The 14,733-nt window shown below is 40.9% G+C and overlaps 1 protein-coding gene across 8 annotated transcripts in view; it reads right to left on the bottom strand.

Annotated features, from left to right (window-relative positions):
- The window catches only part of CRTC1 (CREB regulated transcription coactivator 1), a 61,131-nt gene that overhangs the window by 13,201 nt on the left and 33,197 nt on the right, over nt 1-14,733 (bottom strand). For 4 of the 8 annotated variants that reach the window (XM_085040467.1, XM_085040470.1, XM_085040476.1 and 1 more), the window contains 8 exons: nt 13,649-13,710; nt 12,339-12,433; nt 9,249-9,334; nt 8,845-8,888; nt 6,580-6,800; nt 3,076-3,212; nt 2,078-2,329; nt 340-441 (listed from right to left, as the gene is read on the bottom strand). In XM_085040467.1, the coding sequence (XP_084896593.1) occupies nt 340-441; nt 2,078-2,329; nt 3,076-3,212; nt 6,580-6,800; nt 8,845-8,888; nt 9,249-9,334; nt 12,339-12,433; nt 13,649-13,710 (999 nt within the window). The remainder of the gene's footprint in view (nt 1-339; nt 442-2,077; nt 2,330-3,075; nt 3,213-6,579; nt 6,801-8,844; nt 8,889-9,248; nt 9,335-12,338; nt 12,434-13,648; nt 13,711-14,733) is intronic. The other 4 variants (XM_085040468.1, XM_085040471.1, XM_085040472.1 and 1 more) reach the window with 3 other exon arrangements.

Here is a 14,733-nt window from a genome sequence, read left to right as displayed (position 1 = left end):
TCCTGCTGCAGGAGAAACTGGAATTCCCCTCTTTCCTGCCCTCCCAGCTCACATCCATCAGCTCCCCACAATACTGGGAATGCAGAGCGTTCCACCTGGAGCTTCTATCCACCAAACAACCACCACCCCAGAGCTCAGCCAGCAGCCTGATCCTGTGCTTTTTTTGGGACTAAACCCAGGCAATTCAGCAGCTCTAAAACCCCGTGGGAGCAGATGGGAGGTCGGTGAGGCATGAGGCACACACGGAGTCACAGCGAGACAACCACGGGGCAGCGATGGAGAAACCCAGCTGGAAACACACACGAGAAGCAAGGCCTGTGGAAGCACAGAGTCCCTTACTTGAGGGGAGCTGCCAGGAGAGAAGCCTTGATTGGAGACAGGAGAGGTGGGAGACTGGTTGGCTGGGGATCCAGCATTACTGCGGTACTGCTGGAGTGAGGCCTACAGAACAACACAGAATAAACACCGCGGCAATTGAGGGAGAAGTGGAAAATACAAACGTCTGGAGTGGTGCAGCTGGGGGGAATCGTCCTCTTCAGGTGCTGTGTGGGAAGATTGGGTTAGGTGAATGAGGTTCCTAAAAATTGGGAGAGCTCTGGTGCAGGGTAGGCACAGCTGGGAGCTTGTTCTGCCTTTCTCGGTTGGCTCAATTCAAAATATTTAAAAAAAAATAAAAAGATCAGGTCAGCCAAGGATTTAGGGCAAAGAATAATTCAAAAAGGATGTCGTTCATGCTTCAAGTTCAACCCACATCTGGGTTTTCACTGCTCCTATCAGCACTGAGGTGCAGGAGGTAACAGCTGTCTGGTAAACCTGGGGTGGAAATCTATCCTGGGATTCCCCAAATTCCCTGGATATGGGAATTCACACCCTCTGGGAATTCACACTGTGTTTGGCAGGTTCACAGCTGTGATTTTCACATCGTTCTCAGGTGTCCTGAGAAGTTCTTTTCAAAGATTTAACTCTTTTTCCCATCATAAAGAACCTTGCTTTGGAACAAATTAACAATATTAATGGTATTTAAATAATGTTGCATTAATTAACATAAAGAGTAGCCCAGCTCTTCTCATTCCACTTCCTTTAGAAATTAAGGGATGATTGAGGAAAACCTGCAAACCAGTGAATTTAATCAGGTTTGCAGTGTGGGAGAACGCTGTACTACCAATTTTTGACCCCAAATCCTGTAAATCCCAAGAAAATTTCCCCTTTTTCTCTGCATTGCCACTCACACCCTGTCAGCAGCCACCCAAATTATAAATTCAATTTAAATTCTGCTTTACAGAACCTGTGCAGAAGTTGCCTGACAGCTCCAGAGGCTTTTTGATAAAGTGGCTTTAAATGTGTTTATTTAGGAATTACTTCAGTTGCTCGAGAAGATAAGCAGAGCAGCCTAAAAGTTCAGGTCATAAAGAGGTTTACAGGATGAGGAAAGCAACACAGAAAGCAAAAGATGAGATCAGAATTGTCTGTGCTGGTGCTACATGAGGATTAGAACCAAAACAGGGACACTTTTTGGGATCCTTTCCACTGCTGGGATTTTCAGCTGCTGAGACAAAACATTTCCTGACATTTCCATGTTAAAACAAGCAGGAAAAGGGATCTGTCCAGAAATCCTCATGGATTCACTCCCATTCTTCTGGGCACTTTGGAATTCATGCTCTAAAATTCCTTCAAATAAAAGGGTTCTAAATAGAGAAACTGTAGAAAACACCTGGTTCTTGACAACTTTTAGAAAATAATTTTTCAGATGGTATTTTGATAGGAAAGTGCTTGTTGTGGTTGGATTATTTCTCAAGGCTCTGGAAGTTCCCCTAGTCTGTAACACAACATGTTGGGGGGGAAACTGAATATTCTGAAATCCTGAAATTTATCCCAGTAAATGCTGGTAGAGTTAAACTGGCTCTAACCAAACCTGGGACAAAATTTAATATTAATTTTCCTCTAGAAAACATCGAAAAGTGGATTCAACCACATCGAAAAGCAGATCCAACCAACACCACCCTAAGTTTATTTCAACCTCCCTGCACTTCTCCTCCTCCCAGGCAGATCTCCCAAGGAAAAGCACTCCCCAACTCACCGAGTTGATGTCAATCCCCATGGAGGGCTGGCTCTGGCTGCCTGGGGGCGACTGGGGGATGCTGGAAGGTACCGTGACAGACAGGGGTGGCAGCTGGGGACCTCTCTGCAGCCCCGAGCTCTGCAGCAGAGGGGGAGGCTGGGGCAGGGAGCTGGCCACTGGAGCCTGCTGCTGCTGCTGGGAGCTGGTCTGGGTGAAGAAGGGGTATGGAGGGAGCTGCTGCTCCAGGGACAATGCATCCATGGCCACGGCCTGCAAGAGAGGGGAACAGTTAGCCATGTCAGCAGGGAATTCCACCTGATGCTCAAGGGGGATTTGTGTGTGAAAAATGGAATGTAAAGGTTCAGAGAATCAAGAATTTCATTAAGGGAAGGTGGAATTTGATGAGGTTTAAGCCCCCAAACCATCCTGGGTTGTGTATTTCAAAAGCCTCAGGATCACCTCTGGTGTATGAACCAGTATTTTAAAAATTCAGTTGAATCTCGGGGTCAGGAATCACCTGTGCAGTCACAGAGTCATGCTTATAAAGTCAATTTATGAAGTTAATTGAGCTTCTCTCGTGGATTAGAGAAATGTTTTTCAAACTTTACACCTCGCTTTGGGACAGAGGGGGTTTTTATTAAAGTTCTAGAAAAGAGGAAGGAAAATCTCTAACCTCAACAAACCTCTCCCTTTTGAAGGCTCTGAATGAAGGAACACCTTGAAAGGAGGAAATTACACAACAAGAGCTGAAGTTCATGGAATCCTGGAATGATTTGGGTTGGAAGGGACCTTAAACCTCATCTTGAGAGACACTTTTCACTGTCCCAGGTTGCTCCAAGCTCTGTCCAGCCTGGCTTTGGACACTTCAGGGATCCAGGAGCAGCCACAGCTTCTCTGGGCACCCTGAGCCAGGAATTCCTTCCCAAAACCCATACAACCTGCCCTGTTGAGCCCAAACTTCCACCCTAAACAGATTAAAACAACAAATTGTGATCAGAATTTCCCACAAGTCCTACCTGAGTGATGGGAGACAGAGGGGACAGCGTTGGGGACATCTGCTGGGGCTGCGCTCGCCGCGAGTCTGCAGCCAGGGACAGGGGGCTGACACTGGGTTGGCGGTGCTGGGACGGCGCTGGCGTCGTCGTCATCCCTGCTGGGGACAACACACCACCTTCAGCAGGGACACAGCAAATATTTGGGGATGTTTGCACCCAAAATAATCCCCCAAAAAAACCGTTTTCTCGGGGAAAAACGAGCGGAAAACGCCGCGGTGAATGGGGTGGGAGCTTGTTGGGTGATTTGTAATTAATTTTGCCAGGGTGAAGAGCATCAGGGTGAGAGGAAGGTGCCTGTGGCTTGTCCTGGCTCAGAGCCAGGCGCTGGTGGGCAGGTTGGTGGCTGTTGGTGGCCAGGATGAGCTGGAGTTGGAAGAGGCAGAGCAGCCTCAGCAGTTCCAGACACTGCAGGCACCTTCCTCGCACACCTGGCCCAGGAAAAGCAGCTTCTGCTCCCTTTGTTTTTGGGCTCCAGCCCTGGGAATGAGATAACAAACCCTGGAACCAGGCTTATCAGAGGGTGGTAAAAAGCAAACACCTCTTGAATGGAAAAAGCAGGAGGCAAACTGGTTACGCAGGAAGAGCTCCATTTCTCGCGGCGCAGGAAATACCCACCGGGGAGAAACAACACAAATATTGTCATTTTGTTCTGATCTAACCCAAAATCTGGGGGTTTACAACCTCCCCTCAGTTCTGCCTCACCCCAGAGGAACTGAGTCAACCCTGGGATGTGATTTGAGGCCAAAGAGGAGAGAGTTTTCTCCCAGAAACAGGAATTGACAGGAGCTGCGAGCTGCCAGGCGCTTGGCAAGCGCCCAGGGCTGCCAGGCAAGCTGCCAGCGAGCCAGGAAGGCCAGGATGCCAGGGAGGCAGCAGGCTCAGGGCTCAGGCCAGGCAGGTCCTGTGAAATCACACTTTAAAAAATCAATTTATAAAGTTAATCGAGCTTCTCTCGTGGACTAGAGAAATGTTTTTCGAATTTCACAGCTCGCTTTGGGACAACAAAAAAACAGAGATGGTTTTTAGCACAGGTCTAGGAAAGAGGAAATAAAATCTGTAACCTCTACAAACCTCTCCCTTTTGAAGGCTCTGAATTAAGGAACACCTTGAAAGGAGGAAATTACAATTACAGAAGAAGAGGTGAAGTTCATGGAATCCTGGAATGATGTGGGTTGGAAGGTGTTGAGGTTTGCAATCCCAAAAATGGCTCTGGGATGGCCAGAGGGACTCACCACCCCCAAACACTTATCCAGCTCCTCTCAGGGCTGCTGAGGGACAATTTGGGGACATTCCTGAGCAGGGCATGAGAGGAGAAACCTTCATCAAGGTTTTCCACTAAAAAATAACAAGGAAAGGTTGGAAAAATTGGTTTAAAAAGCACTAAACACTGAGTGTGGCAATGGCTGAAGTGTGGGATAATCTCCCCTTGATGGGAAAATCTCCACCCATGAGTGAATCTTTAATTTGTTCTCTCCTTGGCAGATCAGGGAATGCTTTCAAAGATTCACCAGTTTGGGTTTTTATCATTTAATTTGCTAATTATGGGGAAAAAATGTGGAGACTCACTGTGCTCTAAATCCTAATTTCTAAGCTCATCCCTGAAACCTTGAAAACAAAAAAAAAACTCTTCCAAGTTTAAATCTTCACCTTCAAAAGGTGAAATCTTTTTCTTGCTTCCCAAACTCACCTGCTCAGCCACATCACCCTGATGACAGTAATTTCCTTTTCCCAATCCAGGAGAAGTGGGAAAGGGAATCCTGCCCAGCACAGGAAATATATTTGTATTTTTGGATGCAACTCCTCAGTGCTATTCTAGGAATCAACAGACTAGCAACTGTCACTGGTAATTAAAAAAAAATAAATTCAAAAATCAACTATCTTCATAATGATTTGAGTGTAAAGCAGTGAAATTACTTAAAAATGGCAATCAGTAATTACAATATTAATCAATAATAGACTCCAAAAAGATCCTCAAATTAAAAAAAAAAAAACAAAAAACTGTTCTAAAGAAATGGGAATAAAAGGGCTGCTGGAGACAATCACATAACACAAGGGAGGATGGGGTTCAGTGCAAGGAATTCCCAGAGAGGAACTCCAGTCTTGGACATTAAAAAATAAACAACTAAATAAACACAAAAAAACCCCCAAACAAATCCCAAAAAAGCAGATTTGTGCACCAAGAACATGAGATAAATACCCTCTAACTAAACACAGCTTTCCCATTATTTTGCATGTATAAAACCACTGCAGAAATCCAAATCCACCACTACCAAAAACCACCAAAACCCCCAAAATTCCCATTTTTCTCTCACCCTGGCTGGCAGTGCTGATGCCCAGGTGGATCAGGTTTGGCACCAAAACCCCCAAAATCCCCCATTTTTAAGGAGCTGTTGTCTCCTGTGCTGATGCCCAGGTGGATCAGGTTGGCTGCCAGGTTAAACCCATTCAGAAATCCAAATCCACCACCAACAAAAAACAACAAAAACCCACCAAAAACCCCAAAATCCCCATATTTTCTCTCACCCTGGCTGGCAGTGCTGATGCCCAGGTAGATCAGGTTGCCACCAAAACCCACCAAAAACCCCAAAATCCCCATATTTTCTCTCACCCTGGCTGGCAGTGCTGATGCCCAGGTAGATCAGGTTGCCACCAAAACCCACCAAAACCCCCAAAATCCCCATTTTTCTCTCACCCTGGCTGGCAGTGCTGATGCCCAGGTGGGTCAGGTTTGGCAGTGAAGTTAAAACCCATTCAGAACCCCAAATCCACCACCAAAACCCAACAAAACCCCCCAAATTCCCATTTTGCTCACCCTGGCTGGCAGTGCTGATGCCCAGGTAGATCAGGTTGCCACCAAAACCCCCAAAACTCCCAAAAACCCACCAAAATCCCCATATTTTCTCTCACCCTGGCTGGCAGTGCTGATGCCCAGGTGGGTCAGGTTGGCTGCCAGGTTAAACCCATTCAGAACCCCAAATCCACCACCAACAAACCCCCCAAAATCCTCCAAAACCCCCATTTTCCCTCACCCTGGCTGGCAGTGCTGATGCCCAGGTGGGTCAGGTTAGCACCAAAAACCAACAAAACCCCCAAAAAACCCCCCAAAACCCCCAAAACCCCCAAAATCCCCATATTTCTCTCACCCTGGCTGGCAGTGCTGATGCCCAGGTGGGTCAGGTTGCCACCAAAACCCCCAAAATCCCCAAAATCCCCCAAAATCCCCATTTTTTTCTCACCCTGGCTGGCAGTGCTGATGCCCAGGTGGGTCAGGTTGGCAGCGAGGTCAAAACCCATTCAGAATCCCAAATCCATCACCAGTAAAAACCACCAAAAACCCCAAAATTCCCCATTTTTCCCTCACCCTGGCTGGCAGTGCTGATGCCCAGGTGGGTCAGGTTGGCACCAAAACCCCCCAAAATCCCCCAAAACCCACCAAAACCCCCCAAAATCCCCATTTTTGCTCACCCTGGCTGGCAGTGCTGATGCCCAGGTGGGTCAGGTTGGCTGCCAGGTTGCCCGTGCTGCTGGAGCTGCTGAGGGCAGGGAAGGTGGACTCCTCGGGGTCCAGCGGCGTGGGGAGGGGAGAGGGGAAGTGGATGTTGGTCAGGTCGGGCAGAGAGCCGCCCGTGTTGTGCGCGGCGGGGATCAGAGCCGTAGTGTTCTCCTGGTCGGCCGACGGGAAAATGCTGCAGGGGGAGGGGGAAATAGCAAATTAATTGGAATTTCAGAGCTTTAATTGGAATTTCAGAGCTCTTTAGAGTTTATTTAACGACAAAATTCCATGCAGAAGGTGGTTTTTATTGGATATTGTGGGAAAATGCTGCGGTTGGGAGGGGAAAATAGCAAATTAATTGGAATTTCAGAGCTTTAATTGGAATTTCAGAGATCTTTTTTAATGTATTTAATGACAAAGTTGAATGCAGAAGGTGTTTTTTATTGGATATTGTGGGGATATGCTGTGGTGGGAGGGGAAAATCACAATTTAATTGGAATTTCAGAGATTTTTGTAACGTATTTAACAACAAAATTCCATGCAGAAGGTGCTTTTTATTGGATATTGTGGGGAAATGCTGTGGTTGGGAGGGGAAAATTGACATTTAATTCGAATTTCAGAGCTTTCTGTGATGTATTTAACAACAAAATTCCGTGCAGAAGCTGTTTTGCGTGGATATTGGGGTTTTGAGCTGCGTTTGGGAGGGAAAACTCACAAATTAATTGGAATTTCAGAGCTTTTTGTAAATGTGTTTAACGACAAAATTCCATACAGAAGTTATTTTTTATGGATATTGTGGTTATGAGATGCTTTTGGGAGGGAAAAATCACAAATTAATTGGAATTTCAGAGCTCTTTTTTAATGTATTTCATGACCAAGTTACATGCAGAAGTTATCTTTTATGGATACTGTGATTTTGAGCTGTGGTTGGGAGGGAAAAATCAACATTTAAGTGGAATTTCAGAGCTCTTTGTAATGTATTGAAGGACAAAATTCCATGCAGAAGGTGTTTTGGGTGGATATTGTGGGAAAATGCTGTGGTTGGGAAGGGAAAAATCACAATTTAATTGGAATTTCAGAGCTCTTTGTAATGTATTGAAGGACAAAATTCCATGCAGAAGGTGTTTTGGGTGGATATTGGGGTTTTGAGATGCATTTGGGAGGGAAAAATTGACATTTAATTGGAATTTCAGAGCTTTAATTGGAATTTAAGAGCTGTTTTAAAAATGCATTTAACAACAAAATTCCATGCAGAAGTTGTTTCTGATAGTTATTGGGGTTTTGAGCTGTGGTTGGGAGGGAAAAATCGATATTTAATTGGAATTTCAGAGCTCTAATTGGAATTTCAGAGCTTTTTGTAACGTGCTTCACAACAAAAATATAAAATATAAATATAAAAATATTATTAAAAACACATATAATTATATACATATAATGACAAATAAATTTTATAAAAATACAAAATATAAATATATTGTTAAAATTCCACTCAGAAGGTGTTTTGGGTGGATATTGGGGTTTTGAGATACGTTTGGGAGTTAAAAATCACAAATTTATTGGAATTTCAGAGCTTTTTAAAATCTATTCAACACCAAAATTCCACACACAAGTTATTTTTGATGGATATTGTGATTTTGAGCTGTGTTTGGGAGGGAAAAATGACAAATTAATTGGAATTTCAGAGGTTTTTGTAAATGTGTTTAACAACAAAATTCCATACAGAAGTTATTTTTTATGGATATTACATTTTTGAGATGCGTTTGGGAGGGAAAAATCACAAATTAATTGGAATTTCAGAGCTTTTTAAATGTATTTAATGACAAAATTCTGTGCAGAAGGTGTTTTGGATGGATATTGTGGGAAAATGCTGTGTTTGGGAGGGGAAAATTACAAATTAATTGGAATTTCAGAGATTTTTGTAAATGTATTTAACGACAAAATTCCACGCAGAAGTTATTTTTTATGAATATTACGTTTTTGAGACACGTTTGGGAGGGAAAATTTGATATTTAATTGGAATTTCAGAGCTTTTTAAAATCTATTCAACACCAAAATTCCACCCAGAAGTTATTTTTCATGTATATTGTGATTTTGAGCCTTGATTTGTATCCAGAGCCTCCAAAGTCTTTCCAAAAAACTCCAAACCAGCAGGATATTCACAGATATTCCACACACAATGAGTTTTTTTTCCCTTCAGCATCTCAAAGCTGTTAAAATAAAAATCACTGAGAACTCACTTGATTCCTGGAACTTCACAGGATTTAGGTCTCGATGACCCAGTCTGGAAAAAAGCAAGAGAAATTTAGAGATAAAGCTGCTGCTGCAGAGTTATTGCCTAGGAGATATTTCAATTATTTCATTTCATCCTTTCTGTGTCAAATGATTAAATTCAAGTCCAAAAGCTGGGAGTTCTTGGAAGATATTTGTGATTTTTTTTTTTTGCGTTATTGAGGCAACAAATCTCAAATTTTAGAGTTTTTCCTCTTCTAATCAAGCCTGTGCTTTCAAAAACACATAAAATGCTTTTTAATCTCTGATCTCTTCGAGGAGTTAATTTAATTATTGATTGTAATTAAGGCATTCATTTAGCTAATATGTTCAGAAAATCAACTTTCCCCACTTTGGAAGGTGCAATTCTCACCTTTTTAGTGTCCCAGCCTTGCTTGGAGAGGGTTTTGTCTGCATCAGAGGTGGTTTCTTCCATTCCAGGGACAGTCAGCAACAAAACTGAAATAAAAAATAAAAATAAAAGAAATCACATCATTAATAATCAATAATGTTCAGTTTAAACACTGGGAAAATATTGTTAAATTTCGATTATCAAGGAGGATGAAATTGAAATTCTGCTGTTTAAAAACCAAATATTCCAGAAACCAGATGAGAATTAAATTATATTTAAATGGAGAAACACCTCAAAGCTGTGATTTCTCCACATCCCAAGGACATTTCCTTGTTCCAAAACCACTGCAAGGTGACAAATAAACATAAAAAAAAAAACCCCAGACAGAGATAAATCCACAGAAACATTTCCCACTGATGGCTGTAAATCCTTATTTATGGAATGAAATTTAGTAATGTGCTAATAAAATAAAATTAAATTAAATTAATTAAAATTAAATAAGATAGGATAGGATAGAATAGAATAGAATAGAATAAAAAATAAAATAAAATAATAAAATAAAATAAAATAGGATAGGATAGGATAGGATAGAATAGAATAAAATAAAATAAAATAAAATAATAAAATAAAATAATAAAATAAAATAAAATAAAATAAATAAAACACAACACAAACAAACCTCCCAAAGCCCAGGGAGGGAAGATTACAAAAGAGTAATCTTTTCCCAAGATTCCAAGCAAGGTTTCCCAAGCTTTTCCAAGTTTTTCCCAAGTTTTTCCCAAGTTTTCCCCAAACTTTTCCCAAGTTTTCCCCAAACTTTTCCCAAGTTTTTCCCAAGTTTTTCCCAAGCTTTCCCAAGTTTTTGCCAAGTTTTTCCCAAGTTTTTCCCAAGTTTTTCCCAAGTTTTTCCCAAACTTTTCCCAAGTTTTTCCCAAGTTTTTCCCAAGTTTTTCCCAAGTTTTTCCCAAACTTTTCCCAAACTTTTCACAAGTTTTTTCCAACTTTTTTCCAAAGTTTCCCAAGGTTTTCCCAAGTTTTCCCCAAGGTTTTCCAAAGTTTTTCCCAAACTTTTCCCAAGCTTTTCCAAGTTTTTCCCCAGTTTTTCCCAAACTTTTCCCAAGCTTTTCCCCAGGTTTTTCCCAAGGTTTTCCAAGCTTTTCTCAAGTTTTTCCAAGCTTTTCCCAAACTTTTCCCAAGTTTTTCCCAAACTTTCCCAAGTTTTTCCCAAGCTTTTCCAAGCTTTTCTCAAGCTTTTCCCAAGCTTTTCCCAAGTTTTTCCAAGCTTTTCCCAAGTTTTCCAGCCCCGAGCTGCCCCAGGCTGTGCTGTGTGTTCACCACCTCTTGCTGCTCACTCAGGAATTAAATTCAGGAGTTTTTCCGAGGCTCAGGGAGAACACCAAGGCTGGAAAAGACCTTTGGGATGACAAATCCCAGGATTTTTCCCCTTTTCCCGTTTTTCCTGCCCCAGCAGAGGGAGCTGCAGCTGCTCCAGCCTGGAATTGGGCTCGGGATGCTCCCTGGGATCCTCAGGCTGCAAATCAACCCAGGGGGAAGCCTTTGCTCCTTCCCTGATGCCTCTGATTTTTGTCCTTTCTTTTTATGTTCTTTTTGTACATTTTTATACACTTTTTGTACACTTTTATACTATTTTTATACCATTTTTATACATTTTTATACCATTTTTGTACACCCTTATACCCTTTTTATACATTTTTATACCATTTTTATACATTTTTATACCATTTTTATACCATTTTTATACACTTTTATACCATTTTTATACACTTTTATATCATTTTTATACCATTTTTATACCATTTTTATACATTTGAATACCCTTTCTATACACTTTTATACCATTTTTATACCCTTTTTATACACTTTTATACCCTTTTTATACACTTTTATACCATTTTTATACACTTTTATACATTTTTATACCCTTTTTATACCATTTTTATACATTTTTATACCATTTTATACCCTTTCTATACACTTTTATACCCTTTTTATACAGTTTTATACGATTTTATACACTTTTATATCCTTTTTATACACTACCATTTTTATACCATTTTATACACTTGAATACCCTTTCTATACACTTTTATACCCTTTTTATACACTTTTATACCCTTTTTATACAGTTTTATACCCTTTTTATACATTTTTATACCCTTCTTATATACTTTTATACCATTTTTATACAGTTTTATACCATTTTTGTACACTTTTATACCATTTTTATACATTTTTATACCCTTTTTATACATTTTATCCCCTTTCCCTCTCCTCACACCCTTCACAAACACTCCTTGTACTTTAGCCCCAAATGTTTATAACTCTGTATTCTGATATTTAGCTTAGTTTGGGATTTTCCAGGGTGGGATGATGAAATATTTATAATTATCCCAAAACTAGAAGTTCCAACCTTGGACAGAACCTCCTCTCTGCAATATATTCTGTAAATTAAGCTGTAATCTCATTTAGGGGTTAATTAGAACAAGGGGACAATTACTTCATTAATTAAATTTCTTATTAGGAGATTTCAGGTAGATTTAGGCTAATTTGTGAGCTCCATAAATTTGTATAAATATTTTTCACTGTGAGCTTCTCGGGGTGTTTCCACCTCTGAGCACCTAAAATCCTATTAAAAACCAAAATAATTCCCTAAAATCCTATTAAAAACCAAAATAATTCCCTAAAATCCTATTAAAAACCAAAATAATTCCCTTTTTTCCCCTTTACTGCTTCATCTTTTCCAGCTTTTAAGGAAAAAATCATCACAATATCTGATGGAAATTCCTGATTTCCTGATGGAAAAGCTGAACTCCACACTGCTCCTGCAGAGCTTTAGGAATTCTCAACACCAGAGCTCCACCAGCCCAGAAAACCCAGAAAAAACCAAATTTGGGGCTCAGGAAAACATTTTCTCTTCAGTTTTATATCATTTTTCCACCCAGAAAGGTGAATGTGATCCTTTTCTCCAACTGTGGAACCAGGAAGTGTCAAAAAACCCCTGAATTTTACAAACAGATGGAGCCAAATCCATGGTCTTGCTGCTATAAATTCATTTGTTATTAATGTTTTTATCCATTTTTCTCTGCTCACCTCTTTTCTGCTGCATGTCCTGCGACCCTCCTGAGAAGGATTCCTGCTGGGCTGGAGTCATGGTGCTCTGGTGCAAGGCAGAATCTGAATTTGTCCTGAAAAAAAGAAAGAAAAAAACAATATTTTTATCATCAGCTTCGCTAAATAAAAGAATTTTCCCTCTCAGATAAATGCAATGACTTAGTTAAACCAAACCAAATATTCTGCATTAAAACCCAAAATATATCTGTGGCACAAACCAAATATTCTGCATTAAAACCCCAAAATCTATCTGTGGCACAAACCAAATATTCTGCATTAAAACCCCAAAATCTATCTGTGGCACAAACCAAATATTCTGCATTCAAACCCCAAAATCTATCTGTGGCACAAACCAAATATTCTGCATCAAAACCCCAAAATCTATCTGTGGCACAAACCAGATATTCTGCATTAAAACCCCAAAATCTATCTGTGGCACAAACCAAATATTCTGCATTAAAACCCAAAATCTATCTGTGGCACAAACCAAATATTCTGCATTCAAACCCCAAAATCTATCTGTGGCACAAACCAAATATTCTGCATCAAAACCCCAAAATCTATCTGTGGCACAAACCAGATATTCTGCATTAAAACCCCCCAAAAATCTATCTGTGGCACAAAGCAAATATTCTCCATTAAAACCCAAAATCTATCTGTGGCACAAACCAGGCAGAATTTCCTCGTGCAGCAATCGATTTGCAGAAAAAATTAGTTCCAGTTTGAGGAGCAATTGTTTCAATAATGGGATTGAGAAATAATGGGACTGAAATAATTTCAATAATGGGACTGGAGAAATGGGTTGCCCCTGTTAGGAGAGGATTTTATCTGCTTTGTTCCCACTAAACACCATCAAATAATCCCATTTTTAAGCTGTTTAGCCATACTTTGGTTATTGTGGGTGAAAAATAAACATCCCTGGTGGGGAGGAGGGAAAGGGAATGGGGATTTTCACCTCCTGAGGAATTTTTTGGCTGTGGCCACTCAGAAATTTTAACTCAGGGTTTATTTCCCACTGGAATATTCCCAGAGAAATATCCAACACCTCAATAATTCTGGGCTGTGCCTGAGGATTTCTGCCAAGATTTACCTTTAAAAAATAAATAAAGGTGAAGAAATAAAGGTGTCACTTCTGACACTTTGAATTTTAAAGCTCATCTAAAATGAGTACCATCAAATTAAAAACTTAAAAGAGTTTGGAAAGGCACAACTCCAAGCTGCTGCAGAGTCAGAGAATATCCCAAACATCCCAAAAAATCCCAAATTTCCCCCCAGGATGTGGCACTCACCTTCTCCAGCTGGTGTCTGAGGGAGGGGACAGGTACACCGTGCCATAGGGACAGCTGTCCACGTGAATTCAGGGTTAAGGACAACTTCCCACTCAAGCTGGAAATCTTTTCCCAGGAAAAATTCCAGTTATCCTCTCAGAACCACCCAGGAAATCTTTTCCTAAGAATAATTTCCTAGGAATAATTTCCCAGCAATAATTCCAGTTACCTTCTCAGAACCACCTAGGAAATCTTTTCCTAGGAATAATTTCCTAGGAATAATTCCAGTCATCCTCTCTGAACCACCTAGAAAATATTTTCCTAGGAATAATTCCAGTTATCCTCTCAGAACCACCCAGGAAATCTTTTCCCAGGAATAATTCCAGTTATTCCCTCAGAACCACCTAAGAAATCTTTTCCTAAGAATAATTCCAGTTATTCTCTCAGAACCACCTAAGAAATCTTTTCCTAAGAAAAATTCCAGTTATTCTCTCAGAACCACCCAGGAAATCTTTTCCTAGGAATAATTTCCTAGGAATAATTCCAGTTATCCTCTCAGAACCACTGAACTCACAGATTCTCTGTGGGGAACTTTAAAAGGATGCTAAATACAAAATATTACTTGGATTGTTGGAATATTTGAACAATGAGAAACTTTCCTGCTTTTCCATGGTTTTAACTCCTCATTCCCCATCAATCCCCTCTGATTTCAAACCTGCCAGGAATAATCAGCCAATTCCTGTTCCCAAATCCCAAAGGGATGATCAATCTGCACTAAAAAGCATTAAAAACCAGGAGCTGCAAAGGATCAACCAGGTTGGGTTTGCTCAGCTCTGAAGGGAAACTCCATTTCCCCAAGACAGCAATGAGCTTTCAGAGAGCCAGGGAATGGTTTGGGGTGGAATTAGAGGATCCAGAGGTGAGGGTGAACCCAATCCTACTGTCCATGGCACCAGGAAATGTCCCCAAAACAGCCCTGAGGACATCTGGGACATTGAGCTCTTGACCACAACTCTTTGGGAACGTCCATCCAGCCAATTCTCATCAATCAAATCCATTTTGGACACACAGATATCCCACAGGACAATCCCAAATGCCCAGCTGAG

This window comes from Lichenostomus cassidix, chromosome 28, assembly GCF_008360975.1.
Source record: "Lichenostomus cassidix isolate B80296 chromosome 28, HeHo_3.0, whole genome shotgun sequence".
Taxonomy (NCBI): Eukaryota; Metazoa; Chordata; class Aves; order Passeriformes; family Meliphagidae; genus Lichenostomus; species Lichenostomus cassidix.
Note: the sequence above shows the minus strand (reverse complement) of the source record. Positions and strands in the feature narration are given on the sequence as shown.